Source organism: Rhipicephalus microplus, chromosome X (assembly GCF_043290135.1).
Source record: "Rhipicephalus microplus isolate Deutch F79 chromosome X, USDA_Rmic, whole genome shotgun sequence".
Taxonomy (NCBI): domain Eukaryota; kingdom Metazoa; phylum Arthropoda; class Arachnida; order Ixodida; family Ixodidae; genus Rhipicephalus; species Rhipicephalus microplus.
In genome coordinates, this window is record NC_134710.1 from 323735659 (window position 1) to 323755003 (window position 19345).

The 19345-nt window shown below is 42.0% G+C and overlaps 2 protein-coding genes across 2 annotated transcripts in view; one reads left to right on the plus strand and one right to left on the minus strand.

Moving 5' to 3' along the window:
• Positions 1-5851: 5851 nt before the first annotated feature.
• LOC119185508 (tigger transposable element-derived protein 6) lies at positions 5852-6820 on the plus strand. Its single transcript, XM_037434493.2, has one exon. The coding sequence runs from the start codon at positions 5852-5854 to the stop codon at positions 6818-6820; it is 969 nt and encodes a 322-aa protein (XP_037290390.2).
• A 1373-nt stretch (positions 6821-8193) lies between these two features.
• Positions 8194-19345, minus strand: part of LOC119162357 (gamma-tubulin complex component 2-like) — a 58719-nt gene continuing 47567 nt past the window's right edge. The window contains exons 17-19 of the mRNA XM_075876670.1: positions 18108-18251; positions 13254-13405; positions 8194-8248 (exon numbers count right to left, since the gene is read on the minus strand). Coding sequence (XP_075732785.1) covers positions 8194-8248; positions 13254-13405; positions 18108-18251 — 351 coding nt within the window. The remainder of the gene's footprint in view (positions 8249-13253; positions 13406-18107; positions 18252-19345) is intronic.

The following is a 19345-nucleotide window of genomic DNA, read 5'->3' on the forward strand; positions in this document are numbered from 1 at the left end:
CGATAAAAGACACGACAAGAAAATTCAAGACCTCCCACCTTACGACATCAACGGGAGCAGAACTCACAGCTCTACGTGCCGCATTTCCATTCATGAGCGATCAACAGCCACAAAAATGGAATATTTTCAGTGACTCAAGGCGGCACTGCAATCCCTTCCATCACCTTTACGCCCCGGCTCGTACGCACAACTGACATTCGAGATTGCAGAAAAGACTGACCATTTCATTGAGGAAGGACTTGAAATAGCCTTTCAATGGCTTCCAAATTACTGTGGAATAATTAGCAATCAACGGCCCAATCGAGCTGCCCGTTCTGCCCATACTGAAAGCGATCAAATATCGATTCCGCTCTCGAGAACTGACGCTGCACGGAAACTCCACATGCTCGCTCGCAAGCGCACCACGTCGCAATGGAAAGAGACACTTCACCCAAGCACGATCACGTAGGTACTTTTGACCCAACTCTCAGTCTTCGACTTACTCCGGATTTTTGCCGACGAGACGTTAATATGCTTGGAGATTACGGTTGGGTGTCGCACTTGCCAATGCGTACGCGTTCCGCATAGGAATGCTTGACACTGCTGCATGCGACCATTGCGGCAGTGACGAAACGACTTGGCATATTCTGTGTGAATGCCCACAATACTGCTCGAAGAGACAGTCACCCTGCAATGCACTAGACGAACTGAACAACCAGACTCTTTCGGAAGAAAGAATCCTGCGCTACCTACAGGACTTTATGTCGCAGAAGAAGGCTGTGAAGGCGCTCCTGCACTTCTTGCGTTCAACCGGCCTGTCCAAACGACTGTGATCGGAACGCCCTGAATGTGTGTGCATGTGAATTTTTTTCCGATTTATTTTATATCTCTCTATCTCTATCCTCTTTCCGAACCTTATTTCCCCACCACTGTACAGGTACTTTTTTGGACTTTTCGAGGCCCTATATGTTGTTCTTCATTCTTTATTCAATTTCTTTATCATTCAGCGAAATTAAAGGGTGACTGACGCTTATGTCCTTATGAGACATGATGTCCTTATGGTGTGATGATTAGACAATATACACTAATGGTTGCATCAGTTTAAGTGAATGATTGTACGATGTGAATGATTGTACCCTGCGAATTCGCTCATGCGCAGTGTTCATGAGGTGCGAAGAAAGAGTATATGTTGTGGTTTTTTTTGTGAATAAAGATCAGTTGTTAGTGTGCGCTTATCCAATGTGTTAATTTCTTGTGTGCTCTCGTGCTGTAGTGGTGATTTTCTATGGTTTCAAAAGGGTAAAAGTACGGTAAAAGTATTGTTAGGAGTGGGAAAAAGAAGCGCAGCTAAAGAACTGGTTACGTCCAGTCACCAGAAACTCCATAGCTTATCCTAATCTGCCAGATGTCAGTGAAAATGATGGTGTGTATAAAGCTAGAAATATTCATGCCTTAATTCATGCACCCACTTTCGTTATGAAACATGAATGTTTGTACACCTTTCAGATGTATTCATGTATTCGTAGTATTTCATTTTTTGAAAACAATTTTTAAGAATAGAAACATTTCAACTTTCGCTTAATTTGGGCTTATTCGAAAAAGCGCTGCCACTTTCTTTGGGATTGTTTTGGTGTGAATGTTTGCTTGTTTACTCGGCGACACCTGGCAACTCTGACAATACACACAGCGGCACTTCGTTGCGTGCGGTTTGGGCCGATTGTCGGCAGATAAAACGCGTTGACTACAGTTTACAGTTAATATGTATGCTCTTCTCTACTGAATCGGTGCACAACGCCTATGCGATGTTAACATTAACCGCGAGTAAAGCGCATTCTGCCTTTCACAGGAATGGTCGCCCTAGGCGATTCTCTTCACGCTTTAGCACTAAACCACGCCTTTTCTGTGTTGTTTGTACGCGATTTGCTATGCACTAGTGTAGCGTGACTGAACTACTTATTTACATCTTCATCATCTGCATGGGGGACAGTCTACAAGTCTGGTCAAGAATTTTAGTGACTGATGGTGCTTTGCCCTACACTGCGTTTACCACGTGCTACAACAAAGGCCTGGTTAATGGAATAAGCATGTTTTTTTTTTTCCAGAAAAAATTGCCACTGCCTTTCGTTGGTCACTAACAATGACACACACGCTGAAACCATTGTAAAAAAGATGAAATATACAGTGAAATTATACGACATCATATATAAAATAGCATGCAGTCTGAATTAATTTTCAACGTCTGGGCTTTAAAACATTCTTAAATCTAAGCAGACAGTTGCGTACAGTAACTTTGTAAGTACAGTGTAAGCACCGAAATCTAACAGTTTATGTGATAGTAATATTCCTATGTAGTGGTACCCCACGGCTAGATAAACACAACTAAGGCTCCTTCTATGATCGATAAACTACAGTGCTGTAGTTTAACACTTACGAACAGCGCTCAAGTGCATGGCCTGGAGTGTTTTTGTGCGTTTTTTTTTACAACCGAGTCACTGCAACACGCTGCAATCACACAGCATTTAATAGTCCTAATGTTTGGGAGCATACCAAGAGCATTTCGCGGTGTGCTTGAAACAGAAAGAGACACCCACTCTGAAATTATTCTGGTGAAAGGAGGGTACGATGACAATAAATAGCACTCTGGAAAGTTGCTTGGCTGCTAATGCATTGTAATAAGATTGTCGAGTGCAAGACCAAATGGCTTCGTATGTCATTTTAGGCATACGTAGAAAAGTTGCACTCGTGCCGACCTTACCGGACAAACCACACTTTGGAAACGTGCATGACATACCACGTGCACATAGAAACACTACGTGGCTAGCAGGAGACGCACGGAGCAAGCCACACTTCGCCTCTATGGACAGTTTCCACCAGGCGGCGACTCTGCTTGTTCTCATGGCCAGTAGAGAAAGAGAGAAACAACTTTATTCAAACCGGCAAGTTTTTGAGACACTTGAAAATTTTCATTTTTTGAGGTTGCGTCAAATACTGATAATTCATTTTTAAGGCAATTTCGAGAGAAAATGAGTAGCCTATAGCTTTCGGACAGCTTTTATTTTTCCGAGTTTCATCACAACATCAACAATTAAATTTCGACACCATTTAGAGCGAAAATGGCAAGCCCCCAATGAAAAATTCTCTATGTTTTGTATATGTGACGTTGCTTCACATTGTAAGGATTTCAATTTTGGGACCATTTTGAGGAAAACGGCAAGCCGATAACCTTTAGAAAGCTTCAATTTCTTTATTTTTCGAGATTACATGGTATTTTGAATAATTAAATTTTGTGAGCATATACAACATAACTACTCGTAGCCTTTTACTGTGCAAACATGATAATTCTATATCATTCAGCATGAGTGAGGCAAATATTTTATTGATGTGGTACGTATACCAAAACTTGTGCAGACAAGCTTAGCGCTACATTATAGTCTACGCATTAGGGCAGCGCTTACTTGTATAACTTGAGACTGCTGTGGAAATGTTAAAAAAAGGCTTGGCAATTTTCAATACATGTGATCACACACGCAGTATTTCTGCAATAGAGACCCTCCACCCAAGAGGACCCCGACGTTTAGTTCATTTATTTCTTTTTAAGTTTCTTCACATTTCTTGAGACCGATATGTAGCCCTATAATAACTAGAGCCCTCACCGCAGCTGTGGCATTGCAAGAGCGTGTCCCTTTTGAGCCAATATTACGCCGATATCACACATTGTTTACATGCTGGAAACAACAAGTTCTAAACTTCCGTGTTTTGGTTTACGAGTACTGTACATGTCTGAATACCTCACATACTCAAGAAAAAAAGTTATTCACCAAGACAAAGCAGAATCATTTCAATGTGTTTATTGTAATAAAGGGGTCAAACTGACCCGTACACTCAACAATGCCCACTTGGTAGTACCAGACAGTGCACATTCCTTCCAACTGTTCCTACTCCACCCAAAGGTAACGAGATCAAATGCATGGCGTAAGCCTCAAACACCCACTTACAACTGGTCATGATGGCACGCACTGATATGCAAAAAAGACAACATCGGTAACAGGGGTGAAGTCAACAAACAGTAATATCATTTCCTATTGTGCTATTATGTCCAAAACTTAGGCCAATCATTTTGCATTCTGAACAAGTCGTTACAAGCATTGTCTGTGGAAGATTGCACAATATAGTGTGTCCGCCGAATTTCTAATGTGTAGCCTGAAGTGCATAAGTTTCTCATTTATGACAAGACTGTTTTTCTACAGGCTTTGCCTTTCCTGGCCCAAGTGACAAAGTAACCCACTACCACAGCACGTTCAGTGCAATTCACGATGAATATAGCGACACGAAAACCAGATGCTGTGGCTGTAACTTTAATTACGAACTACTACAGTCAACTTCTTAACAAAGCTTAACTCTTAGGCTAGCACTGCAACTATACAATTGTGTTACAAAACAAAACAACACCACTGCACTTAACATTGTTCCAAATGGTATCCATCCCACACTGCAAGACACAGATAAAAAAATAAACCGAATCCTTTTCAGGCAAACTTTTGAGACAGTCAAAAACTGATGTCAGTTTTTAAGACCACTGATCAATCCATGTCATACCACTATCACCTCCTTTGCTCTAATGATTAGATGTCAAGTTTTACAGAGGTTAAAGAAAAATGAAGGCTCAGAGATCAGCTGTAGTAGAGTCTGAACACCTGCAGCCCCATTTTCACAAGAATCCAAAATATGGTGAAATGAAATGATGAACCAGAAAAATGAACCTGAAATTTTTGCTTAGCTGTAAAATGTGCCAGTTACAACTTGTCAATGAGCTATTATTTATACAACTAACTAATGCCCCCCGGCGTTTTTTATATCTATTAGCAAATTTTTGTGAATGCTTTGAGCACAGAGAATCGCAAACTGTTTTACCAGAAAGATCCACCTCTCTCAAGTAGGCTTCCCAACGAGACTTAGTTATGCTTTCTTCCATGGACAATTTTTTTATGGTCTAAGCAGAATAAAAAATGGATGTCAAAATAAATGTGAGAGTTATAAACAGAATAAGTAGTGTGCAGAGAGGTTATCAAAAGCCCATCGTAAGTTCAGTAAAACCAACTAAAGAAATTTAAAACATGTGGCCGAAATATGGCAACCCATTTTCTTGGCACTACAGTATAACCTCGTTACAACGGACTTTGGTACAACGGACATTCAGATACTACGTACCAATTCGCGGCGTTATGCTGATCTCCCTATCTTTTCCGTTGATTGAGCTTCGTTTACAACGGACTCGGGTATAATGGACATTCGGATATAATTGACTAAATTGTGACGCCAGCAAGGTGGTCAGGCCTCCTTTACAGCGGACTTTTCTATCACGGACATCCGAGATTCAGTTGTTTCCGATTTCAGGAATTGCTAGGCATAGTTGCGGCACGGGAAAAGCACGCCGGCAGTGTCAACACAAACGGCGGCCATTTCAGGGAGGCCGCGCTTGGCTTGGATTGATCTGGCTGCCGGGGCTGACTTCGACTTCTGTTACATTTAGCGAGCCATAATTTGCAATGATTGCAATGTTGTCAAAATAACATAAAGATAAAACATAAAAAAATCTTAGTTAGACTCGTAACGGACAATAGTGACCACTTGCATAAAACTGTGGTCAAAGTGAAAAATAAATAGAAAGCATGCGCTTGGCAGCGGCCCCTCTCGGAATAAAAGGTTTAGTGGCGCTTATGCTCGGCCCGGCGCAGGCGCTGCTGGCCCCCTGGCGCCGTGTACTTCGCTTTGTTCAATTGGGGCAGTTGGGGCTGTTTGGCCTCGTGGTTTGTCATTGTGTATCCTGTTGGCCTCTGTGCATTGCGGACGTGATCGTGGTGTGATGGAACCGATGGAGCCGAACGCATCAGCCAACGCCGTGCGTCACAAAGCAACAAAGCGCAAGCAGATTTCCCTTAAAGACAAGCTTGATATCATCGAGCAAGTTGAGAAGGGAAAGAAGCAGGTGGACGTCGCCATGGCCTACGGCTTGTCGAAGCAGACGGTTAGCACTATCATCAACGCCAAAGAGGCAGTCTTGGCGAAGAAAGTCTCAGGTGACTTGCAACCCAAGAGGTTCCGGCTCCGCGAAGCTTCATATCCTGACATTGAAGAGGCCCTGCTGATGTGGCTTCGTGACGCCCGTTCGCGAAATATACCCGTTAACAGACTGCTGCTACGAAAACGTGCGGAGCAACTTGCCGTTGTTCTTAACCAAGAACAGTTCCAGTGCAGCGAAGGCTGGCTGAGCAGATTTAAATCTAGGCATGCCATCGCGTTTAAGTGCCTTTCTGGAGAGTCTGCCAGCGTCGACGACACTGTTGCAGCCAACCGGATAGCAGATGTTCTACCTGCACACCTTGAAGGCTACGCACCGCGGGATGTATTCAATGCCGATGAAAGCGGCATTTTTTATAAGTTAAAACCAGGCAAGACTTTTTGTTTTGGCGATGACACATGCCACGGCGGCAAGAAATCTAAGGAGCGCATTAGCGTTCTCTTCTGCTGCAATATAGACGGGAGCGAGAAAGAAAAACTCCTGGTGATAGGGAAGTCGAGAAGACCACGGTGCATGCGCAATATGCACGTTCCCGTGGACTGGCACTCCAACAAAAGTGCTTGGATGACAAAAGATATTTTTAACAAATGGCTACTCGATTTTGACAGCAAGATAGTGAAGCAGAAAAGGACTGTGATACTATTCCTGGACCATTGCTCAAGCCATATGCAGCTTCCCGGGCTTCATGCAACGAAGGTGGCGTACTTTCCACCGAACACAACGTCAAAAGCTCAGCCGATTGACCAAGGTACTGTGCACTAAGTGAAGTCACGGTACCACTCACGCCTTGCTGAGCGTTTGCTTTTTGGCATGCAGCAGAAGCGGGACTCAATGATCGACCTGAAATTTGCCGTGCAGGTGCTGTCAACTGTATGGGCGCAGATTCAGCCAGGAATCGTAAAGAATTGCTTTAGGAAAGCAGGTTTCCGAGTTGACAGCGACTGCACAGACTGCTTGCCACAAAAAGACCAACCAGATCCTGGTGTGTGGTTCGCTGTGGAGGAGGCCTTTGGTAGCCAGCAGTTTTCAGATTACGTCACTGCAGATGATGACTTGGTCCGCTCAGAGCAGCTGACAGATGAAGAGATTGTAGCCCAAATTCGCCAAGTGCCTAATGCTGAGCAAGAAGAACAAAATGAAGAAGGCAACTCAGGGATTGTCACAGAGGAGGTCACAACTTCTCAGGCGTTGGACTATATTCAAGGGCTCAAAAACTATTTTAAACAGGCCACGACTTCAGATGAAATGAACACACTCGTCATGGTGGAGACACGTATAGTGTCTAAAGCTGTCCGCCACACAGTACAGGCAAAGCTGACTAGCTTCTTTCAAAACATTTAATAAATCCGTTATTTGACTATGTTTGTGACTTTCAATTCTCTCCTGTTATAACAGACTCATTACATGTTTACGTAAATGTCTGTTTTAACAGTACATGGATTGTACAGACTCCTTTTACAACAGACCAAATCCTCTTCACTATGAAGGTCTGTTGTAACGAGGTTATACTGTAGTGAGTACCGGCCACAGATGTGCAGCTAACAATGCAGCACGGTAACAACAAACCACATGCCTACAAGAGTGAAGTGACCAATTTTTAATTGTTGAGACCTTATTGCTGCTGAGCATTAACCAATAAAAGGTAACTTTATCAGTTCCGAACGATCCTGGAAACACTAAATACGTGCACAACCTCATTTTAAGCGGTGTATGTTTCACTCAAACGAGTTATTACTGGTGCGAGCAAATTGAGAGAAAAACACCAGGTGCTCGGAACTTGAAATACGATGACCCGACAAGCTCATGTAATGAGTTTGGGGGCAGCCCAATGTTGCACAGCCTAGTGCTGCTTCATTCAATGGCACTTCAATGCGTGCAACTACAATGGCACCACTTCATTTACAATGGCATTACTTCAGCTTTATGCACTAATATGTATAGATATTCTAACTAAAGCTTTGAAGTTGTACACACAGTTGATGTCAACGTAACAGGAAAAAAAAGGACGATAGATGCAGTACAAAACGCACACTAAACCCTGCAATGACAAATTTGTGTGCACTAATGTTCTACTAAACATTCCTCCAATGGCACGTTATATACCAGTTTACACACAGCCAACTGCTTTCGTGCTGTCACCGTATGTGGCCAGTGATGCATCGGACAGCAACAAAAACCATCATACTGCATCTGTAAATGAAAACGCGACAAAGTAGAGAAATTACAAAGTGTAGGTACAAAGTTTACATGTAAAGCACGTAGAGCGCCTTTTGTTCACGCTGCCGCCTACCGTAAGAGTGTTTCTGCAGGCCCCACTCGATTACTGGGTAGTACTCGAATAGAAGCAGTGGAAATCGATCCTGCAAAGAGATCGTGAAACTGTAAGCCCTTTCAGGAGTGACTTGAGGGGAACTGACTGTCAAATGCGTGAAATTTACAGAGCATTTTTTTCAAGGCACTCAATGTTCTGCTGCAACAAAAAATGTCGTCATCGTAATTTAACTCACCATTTATAGCAATTTATACCCATTAACTTAAGATGAAAAATTTATGCTAACCCGATTCATGTTTTTGCAAAAATAGAATCGCATCTTGCGATATAGGGAAATCTATTGAGTTACACTGTTGCAGAGTAAAGAAATACTGCAAAATTCTGAAAAATATTAGATCCTAAGCAAGCACTCCTATGGTGAAAGATAATACACTCATACCTCCTTATAACAAAGTTGGATCTTACAAAAAAATAAGTTTTCTACATTCAAAAATTCGTTATAAAGGTATACTTCTAATACTAGCTATTACAAGACTATTTTTCATTTCTATAATCAATATTTCATTATATTCGTGTTCGTTATGCACAGGTTTGAGTGTACAACAAGATCTGAGGGGGGGGGGGGGGGGTATGGTCAGGAATCGAAATTCTAGGTGGTGGTGCAAGAGCCGCTAAGAATAAAGAACGAAACACCGTGCTTCTAAATGCCTCATTGACTACACATGCGTTCTTTGTTTTTATTTGCTCTCGTCGGGCAAATAATAATTGGGGAACTCTAGACTTTGCATTTAACTTCTTCCCTACCGCACCTATTTAAATCGCTCAATTTGAACGATGCATTTAAAGTTTAAATGCTCGAGTTGTCGCACAGTTTAAGAGCGCCCAACACCATCTACGCATGAAAGGAGGAAATGCATGAAGGGATCCACAATGGTTTGCTTGTGTTTTGCTATGGGGGAGTTTTCTCTCCCCGCAGGAAGTTTTCAGATAGCCGCGTGAGCGCGCCGATCATGGCGTCGTCCCAAAAGACAACGTGTTTCTCGCGAATCCAGCGCATCATCAGTCAATTTTCAGGATATAAGCAGCAGTGAGTCTGGAGAACACGTTGACTCATCGTTGTTCAGCACCAATGACGAGAATCCGTCACGTCAAGCCACAGCGCCCATCAGCTGTGTGCTGAATGTGAGGCGCACATTTTGTTGATTAACAGTGGTTATGAGTGACGGAGTGTGTACTTACTGCAATTTCGCTTGTTTTAGGGTCTCAACGTCATACAGACATGACCACTCGCCCGCGTCTGTCAAGCGCATACAGCTTCTGCCGAGACAAAACCCAGGGGTCGAAGCCGGCTGTGCGCTCTGAAGTAATGCACGGTGCTTCGTCTGGGCCATCGATTTCTTTCAGTTGTTTTTTTACCACGCAGCCGATCAATATGACCTACAACCACACGAACAAATATGCACGGACCCATATCTTAGAGAAGCAGACGTACGCGGAAAGAGATGGTTCGTGGAAAAACTCAAGTCCTGATGAAGCAATGAAGTGTACTGGAGTCTTCATCTACACGGGAACAGTTGAGTTGCCTCGCCTCCATCTTTATTGAAACACCTTGGAGTTATTTTCGGGCCTCATTCCTCCGAAGATCATGCCCAGGAGTCGTTTCTTTGAGTTCCTTGCCTTTTTAAGTGTGATGCACATTGAGCAGACAGACCCCGTCTGCGATGGCAAGCGGCACAGGATAGCAAGCCTACTGCAGCACATAACTGACGCGTCTTTCCAGCTTTTTCAGCCGTGCCGCAACTTGTGCTTGAACGAGAGAATGGTCAAGTTGAAAGGACGATCATTATTCCATCAGTGTATGCATGACAAGGGGGTCAAATGGGGGTAAAAACTCTGAATTAGTGCAACATGTCCTTGAGTGTATGAGAACCCAGAGTTTCTACCGGGAAGAGAGAAACACCCAGCCCAAAGGAACTGGCCTATCACGTAACGCACCTCTGCGACTCATAGTATTTAGATCAAGGATACGTCACCTACGTTGATAAATTCTACATGTGAACACCTCTGTTTGTACACCAAATTGAGCTAAAAAAACTGTTATGCGAAACGACGCGCAAAGATCACCGCGGATTCCCCTCCCAGCCGAAAGACAATCTAGGAAAAAAGAGAAACTCGAGGAGACATTCGCTGGATGCGATACCGTGAAGTGCTGTACCTGCATTGAAAAGACAAGCATGCGGTAAACTTGAGCACAGCAAAGCAGCAAACAAAACATGTTATTGCGATGGCGAAAGTAACGAGCGCAGGCAGGTAGACCAAGATTCCTTTCAGGAAGCCGCTCTTGATTGAAGAATACAACACGGGCATGCTTGGTGTTGACAGGTCAGATCAACTCATGGCATCATGTAACCTGTTTATGAAATGTGCGAGATGGTGAAAGACACTGTTGTTTCCCTGCATCGACTCTGCCATCTGGAATAGTTTTGTTCTTTTCGAGGCACACCGGAGGGGCCACCCCGAAACAGATGAGCTGTCAAGAAAGTTTGGTTTTGACCAGCTCACACAAGCCCCAGGTGCAAGAAAAGTGTCTAAATTTCAAGCGCTGCTACGACAAGAGAATGACACAGATGAAAACAGCAGTTTTGTGTCAGCCATGCGGGGTCTATCTGTTTCATCCCGACAAGAGACTGATTTCGAGAATGGCACGAAGCGCACTCTCACAAACTTTTTTTTTCTGGAAAAAAACAGTTTTTAGCAATAAGTTTTTGAAACTTGTGTACACTTGTTGCAACATGAGTACTAGTCACAAATTGTATATTCTGAATTTTTTTAACCAAACTTTTGTCACGTTATCCTCCTTTTGAAAGTGTTCAATGTGCTATCAATGTATAAAATTTTCTGTACAAACATTTTTTTTCATTATTATATATAATAAATATATGTACAACATTCATGTTATTGACAACAAGTGTTTATTTAGCTACATTTTGGTACCAAACAATGTAAATGAGGTGCTAGTATCTAGCCAGAACAAATGTATTTCAGACTTAATGAAAAGACCCGGTTTTCTGCAGTAGCGAAAGAGTTAGTGGTATTTTATAAAGGGGCGCAACTGTATTCCAAGTGTCACAAAAAAGGAATAAATTGTGCATGCCCAGGTAGGGGTGCTTGCTGAGGATTTAACAGATGCACTCATACCTTGATATAAAGAACCCGCATAAAACAAAATATCAGTTATAATAAAGGAAACTATGAAGTGGTCTTGCAAAAGATATAGTGTTAAAAATATACTTTTATAACAAATTTTCGGACACAACAAACATATGTGTAAGAAGCAACTCTGTTATAAGGTTCAAGTGTACCAGTTTCGACGTTGGTCACTGAAAGTGGAATGTTGAAGAGCTTACGGAACAGTTAAATGACAACAGAGTGGACTCCTGTAAAACAAACTTGTGAAGTTGAACTAATCTAGATCTCTACGAATCTCGAGTCTTTCGTCACCACTAGATGAAACTAGAAAAAAAACATTTTTCCATGCCAACATTTACGGAATGCCTCACAGGGTTAGAGAAAAGGGATGTACACTCAAACCTCATAACATGGTTGAATCCTGCATAAACATCGGTTCGTTACATCTAAAAATTCGTTGTAAAGGTTTCTTCCTAAGGCTGTCTGCTGCAGGAAGGTTCTTCATTTGCCTTGTTATAACAGATATTTTGTTATATCCGGATCCGTGAGATGGAAGTCTGAGTGTAACTGCTTGCTGTTACATGTTTGAGTCTAGAAAACACCAAGTTTTACGCTGTTCTATCAATTCCAAAATTCAGCTTGTGGCCACCAGTCAGCGACTGTGGTGACAAACTTTATCACTAACTGCGTACACTAAGCTCCACTGTTAGACAAAAAAAAACTGGTTTTAGACATTCAATAACATACCAGTTCCTTCTAACATGTTAATAGTCATCAGACTATAAAATCGGGGCAACTGTGACACGGCAATTGTAGCTTATTAATTCATCAGCGACATACGTTCTCTATGAAAGACCCAGTCACATTTAATAGCGAAGAACTGTCATGATCAATGTTTTCAATAAAATTAGATGGAGAATTCCAACGATCTATTAGGCTATTTGACTTGTCAAGTCACCAGAGATATCTCTTTGATAAAAACTTTTTCTTTCCCATTTCACGGTAGGAACAGTTCGCTGGAGAAAACCTCCGCGGTACGAAGTGCTCAGCCCTACGGTTGCATTTTTTTAACATCACCACTGCCAGTGATTTTAAGGCCTTCCAGCATGAGGCGAATGCTGGAGGCAAGTTGAAATGTGAACAAATTTTTACTCTCAATTAAAGTTGCATCTACACAACAATAAGTTCGTTATATCCCAAAATTTGCAATAATAGTTACAAGACCATTTTTCATTTACTGTGTTATAACCAATATTTTGTTATATTCGAATTTGTTATATATAGGTTTGAATGTACATAGGTCCTTGTAATTTGGGGGTCGAAAGTACAACATGCCGTAGAAATTTAAATTTAATTATGATGACACAAGGTTTTTTATAGTGCACCTGAACTTAGCACCACGAGCGTTCAAGTTTTGTAGTCACAAACTCAAATTTCGATATTACGAATTTGGGTATAATAAATTATTTGTTATAACGAGATAAAGGACGAAGAACATTGCCTCGAGTATTGTTATAAAAAACATTTATAAAGAATATTCGGATATAAAGAAGTGATATACGGATATAATGAACTTTCTTATAAGAAACTGAGTAGCTATATACTCCGTCATAAATAAATGAAGAGCTGGGTGCGAAAAAAGCCATTTCAAAAGTTCGGGTAGCTTCTGCACACAAAAGCAGAGTGATACTGTCTAAACTTTCGCAGTGAACAGAACAGCTTCTCTCGACTTACCGATACAGCATCTCGGCAAGATTGGTCTCAAGGCTCGCCCGAGATGAAGCACCTCTTTCAAGCAGCTTTTTACGCAGAGCACTCAGTTGGTGGTGGAACTTCCGCTGGTAGCGGTTCATCTGCACCTCGAAATCTTCCTCCTTTTTATCACTCTACAAAAAGAGTGCAGGGTAACATTGTCCAAGGTCCGTACACGATTACAGATACTACCACTATGACACACTCTGCGTTACATTCACTTCGCGCATGTCCTGGAATGAACATGCTGACAATGTTGGTTCAAAAGTAAAGAAAGTTATCGGTGTCTTAAATCGCAATCAAAATGTATTACCTTCTGTAATCAAGCGTCTCATTTATCATGCTTATTTTTTCATTCACACCTCAGTTATTGCTCACTCACTGCAGCACAAAACGTACAGATGCTGGAAACACTTCAAAAGAAAATTAGAGCCAAAGCAAATTTTCCTTTCTCCAAACATGCCGAACAACTTTTCCGACAATTTCGAATAATATAATGAGGTGACATGCAAACTAAAACGGCAGCGATGGCGAAGTGGTTAGAACATTAGCCTCGCATCCAAGAGGTCTGTGGTACGAATCCCAGTGCCTCGCGGTTCCCAACCGGAGAAAAAAAAATAAAATCCGTGTGGTGGTGGAACTGCATTAAGAGGCCTGGGGTGCGGCCTCACCGGTGACCACCGCCGGTAACGCACTCCCTCACCAGAAAAGGATTGGCCCCCTTGGTGCAGTACCTGGCCACTACCTCCCACATGCATACGTCAAATAGCTCGCGGCTCTCAGTACCCAGCAGCTGCCAAGCTACTGACCATGGCGGCGGTCAGATCTGCAAAGCAGCAGAGGGTGCTAAGAATCTCTAGATCTGGACAGGCCGCCATTGGAACCTTAACTTGGTAACGTTTCACACAAGAACCTTATTTAGTGAGGCAAGTCTAGCTGTACTATTTCAGGAGCTAGAGGGTGTTAAATGGGATATAATAGGGCTCAGTGAGGTAAGCAGGACAGATGAGGCCTATTTGGTGCTACAGAATGGACACGTCCTTTGCTATTGGGGCTTGGCTGACAGAAGAGAACTCTGAGTGGGGTTCCTAATTCACAGAAACATAGCTGGCAACATAGAGGAATACTAAAGCATTAATGAAAGGGTGGTAGGTGTCGTAATTAAACTCAATAAGAGATAAAAGATGAAGGTGGTACAGGCTTATGCGCCTACATCCAGCCATGATGACGCGTCAGTTGAAAGCTTCTATGAAGGCGTGGAATTGGCAATGAGTAAGGTAAAAACACAATATACTCTACTGATGGGAGACTTTAATGCAAAGGTAGGGAAAAAGCAGGCTTGAGACCAGGCAGTAGGATATTATGGCATCGGTACTAGAAACGCCAAAGAATCGCTACTAGTAGAGTTCGCAGAACGCAATAATTTACGGATTTTGAGTACCTTCTACTGAAAGCGAGGGAACCCTAAATGGACATGGAGGAGCCCTAATGGCGAAAATAAAAACGAGATAGACTTTATAATGAGTGCACACCCAGGCATCGTGCGGGATAATGAAGTGCTTGGCAAGGTACGATGCAGTGACCATAGAATGGTACGGTCCAGAATTAGCCTAGGCTTGAAGAAGGAACGATAAACTGATACGCAAGAAGCCAATCAATGAGCAAGCACTCAGAGGGAAAGCACAAGAATTCAGAGTCCCGCTTCTGAACAGGTACTCGGCTCTTATCGAGGAAACCAACCTTAGTGCAGACGCAATGAATGATAATCGGATGAGTATCATTACTGAGTGTGCAGTGGAAGTTGGAGGCAGGGTAGTTAGACAGGACACTGGCAAGCTTTCCCAAAAAACGAAGAATCTCATTAAGAAGCGTCAAAACATGAAAGTCTCAAGTACAACAGACAAAATAGAACTGTCAAAGCTTTCAAAGTTGATTAATAAGCGTAAGGTATGCGATGTAAGAAGGTATAACATGGAGAGAATTGAACACGCTCTGAAGAATGGAGGAAGCGTCAAAGCAGTGAAGAGGAAACTTGCGATGGGCGAAAATCGGATGTGTGCACTAAAGGACAAAGACGGCAAAATAACTGCCAATATGAATAGGATAAATTAAATAGCGGAGGAGTTTTATGGAGATCTGTACAGTAGCCGGGAAAACCACGACCTTAATACTATACGACTAGCAGTAACCAAGATGACACCCCACCAGTAATGATAGAAGTCAGAGCCTTGGGGAGCATGCAAAGAGGCAAAGCTGCTGATGAGGATCAGGTAACATCAGATCTGCTGAAATATGGAGGACAGATTGTGTTAGAAAAACTAGCCACCCTGTTTACGAGGTGTTTCCTGACGGGAAGAGTACCAGAATTTTGGAAGAATGCTAACATCATCCTAATGCATAAGTAGATGACACGGACTTGAAGAATCACAGGCCGATCAGCTTGCTCTCCGTAGTACACAAGCTATTAACTAAGGTAATTGCTAACAGAATTAAGGCAACATAAGAATTCAATCAAGCAAAGCAACAAGTAGGATTTCGAACAGGCTACTCAATAATCGACCACATTGATACTATAAATCAGGTAATAGAGGAATGCTCAGAATATAGCCAATCACTATACATAGCCTTCACAGATTACAAGAAGGCGTTTGATTCAGTAGAAATACCAGCAGTCATGCAGACACTATGGAATCAGGGCGTCGACGACGCATATACAAACATCCTAGAAAAAACCTACAGCGGCTCAATGGCTACCATAGTCCTTCATGAAGAAAGCAACAGAATACCAATCAAAAAGGGTGTAAGGCAAGGGGATACAGTCTCCCCAATGCTATTTACTGCCTGCTTACAGGACATTTTCAGAGACCTAGAATGGGAAGAGTTATAGATAGGAGTTAATAGAGAGTACCTAAGTAAGCTGCACTTTGCCGATGACATTGCATTGCTGAGTAACTCGGGGGATGAATTGCATCTCATGATCACGGAGTTAGACAAGGACAGCAGAAAGGTAGGTCTTCAAATTAATCTACAGAAAACGAAAGTGATGTATAACAACATTGGAAAAGAGCAGCGCTTCGAGATAGGTAATAGTGCACTTGAAGTTGTAAAGGACTATGTCTACTTAGGGCAGGTAATAACCACGAAGCCGAACCACGAGATCGAAGTAAAAAGAAGAATAAGAATGGGGTGGAGCACATTTGGCAAGCACTCTCAAATCAAGATAGGTATATTTCCACTATCCCTCAAAAGAAAGATATATAACAGCTGCATCTTGCCAGTACTTAGCTACGGAGCAGAAACCCGGAGACATAAAGAGGGTTCAGCTTAAGTTGAGGACGACGCAGCGAGCAATAGAAAGAAAAATGGCAGGTGTAACCTTAAGAGACAAGAAGAGGGCAGAGTGGATTAGGGAACAAACGGGGGTTAAGGATATCATAGTTGAAATCAAAAAGAGGAAATGGATATGGACCGGGCATGTAGCACGTAGACAGGATAACCGCTGGTCATTAAGGGTAACTAACTGGATTCCTAGAGAAGGCATGCGGGTTAGGGGGAGACAGAAGTTAGGCGGGCAGATGAGACTAAGAGGTTTGCAGGTATAAATTGGCAGCAGCAAGCACAGGACCGAGTTGACTGGCGGACCATGGGAGAGGCCTTTATCCAGCAGTGGACGTAGTCGGGCTGATGATGATGATGCAAACTAAAGACACTACAAAGCTACAAGAATGCTTTGCTACGAAAGCTAGATTAATTTCTAGCCCTCTCCAATCAAGAAGAAAATAAAAGTATATGTTCATATTGCCAACAGGCTGTGTGGCGAACTTTGTTTTCCCGCACAAATTATGGAAAACAGCGCCTTTGTCACACTGCCTTTCCTAATTGAGCATTTCAAGAAAAAATCTTAATGTTCTAACACTAAACAAGACTAAAATGCTAGACCCATTCTTACAGCAGGTTATCAACAAAAAGCAACATAAAAACATGAAACAGCATAAAACAAATCCGAGTGACTTTTGATTGTATGCTTCTGTTATTGAACTTTCTATGTTACATGAGGTTTCTTTCAGTTTTATTCCGCAGTCTCTACATGCTTGTTTTAAATTCATTCATTACATTTTCATTTACAAGATATTTGTACACAAATAAAATGTTATGTATTATCCTACCCCACTATGCTGTTTGTGTAACAAGTTTTTTACTGTTGTACCAAGAAAAACTTTACCGTTGTCTGCCTGAGTGACCGGAGTTTTGTCAGGCCGATGAAGGTTCGGCTTTTTCTCCAGTTGTCCCTTTTTAACCTTGTGTACGAAATGAAGAAAATAAAAGATTTTGATTGATTGAATAATTGACATTTCGCCTCACCTGAACGTGGCTGCTATGGCAGAAACCAAACTAGCGACCTCGTATTCACTATTCATTATGACAGGTGCAAAAACATTTTTTTCCGTAATAAAGTGATACTACGTTAAAAAGTAAAGATAAGAAGTTTCTTCAACATTTGAATTAAGCCCAAAACGTCAGAGTCACAAGCTCAACTACTTGACCTAGTCACATGCTTAATGGCAAGTACAGATGGTGGCGATTTTTTGTGCAGTAACAAGCTCTCACAGATAACAAGTGTACCCTTTCGGACATAATTATGCCATAAAGTAGAAAATTACTAATGAAAAAACCACATCTATGGGTTATTGGATATTCGATTCGTATTCGGAGCTATGTATCTGTATCCGATTCGTATTCGAAAAATTTGATATTCACGGCATCATTGCATGAAGTTATACACCAACTCCGAAGCGCGAACGTAAAAGTGGCGCATGTGAAACAAGTCGTACTGACCACCATGAAGGAGGCAAACCGAAGGCACTCCTGCAACATTTTGTGAATGAGCTTGAAGACCTGGTGGCTGGTCAGCATGCAGAGGCTGACAAACGAGTCTACCAGGTCCGTGTGTAGCTCGAACACCTCGTCTATCGTCTGGACCTACGAGGAAAGGGTGAGGCTGTTATGATGATTTCTGTATTTTAACGGCGACACGGTTACGAAGCCCGCACTGGCACACACAGCTGTTTACTGCACACATTCACACATGCCATAAAAATACTTTGTTATATCAAAAAATTCATTATAAACATATATTCCCGATTTATAGCTATTTTGTACTCACTTCGTTATAACTGATAATTATATTTGTGCTTGTTATATTGTTCGACTGTACCCCACACACTCTTACAAAGGTTGCAGAAATGAGTCCAGTACCTTGCTCAATTACTCCTCTATCGCAGCTGCAGCAATAACACAGTGCTGAATGATATATTCTTTAGACATTAACAACCATACCGTTCACTAGTATACAATGCATGCCCACGTGTATAATAAAGGCATAAAAAGAGCCGTTTCCCATAACAACTGGTTCCGAAACTTGGTTCCAAATCTGACATAACTGTGCTGCAATGAAAGTGACGAGCATTCTGAACACGATAGACTAAGGCCGAACAGTCAGTTTCCCATTCTTTGTCACTTAGCATGTAGTTGCAGGTGCGTGAACTTTGCTTTGCTAAGCTGCTATGTAAATAGGCAATCACTGTGCTTGTGACTGGTATTCATGTAAAAATGTAAATGTTTAGCTAGAAGCAATGACTGCAGCAGATATTTTCCAACCCGGACAAGCAAAGGAGTACGACTTCATCAACTTTATGAAATGGAGAAGTTTCAGTTGAGCAACTTTAGAGTTCACTGAAAACCCAGCTAGCAAAGCAAGAGCTTGAAGTTTGAATTAGGCAAATGTTTGAATCATCAGTTTATATTACACTCAAACTTCATTAAAACGAAAATCTTTACAAAAATAGGTTTGTTATATCCAAAAATTTCTTATAAACTTAAATGTCAAACAATGACTGTTGCAAGACTATTCTTAATTCGCTTCATTATAAACGATACTTCGTTATATCTGCATTTGCAATATCGAAGTTCTAGCGCAACCTATACAAATGTCTTACAAAGGGTACGCGACACGTATTAAACACAAACGATGACTAGTTCTTGAATGCTGTTGAAAAAGATAAGGTAGTCAGACT

Bases quoted from the DNA above. Each gene is read 5' to 3' on its own strand.
- LOC119185508 (XM_037434493.2), top strand. From the start codon at position 5,852: ATGGAGCCGAACGCATCAGCCAACGCCGTGCGTCACAAAGCAACAAAG.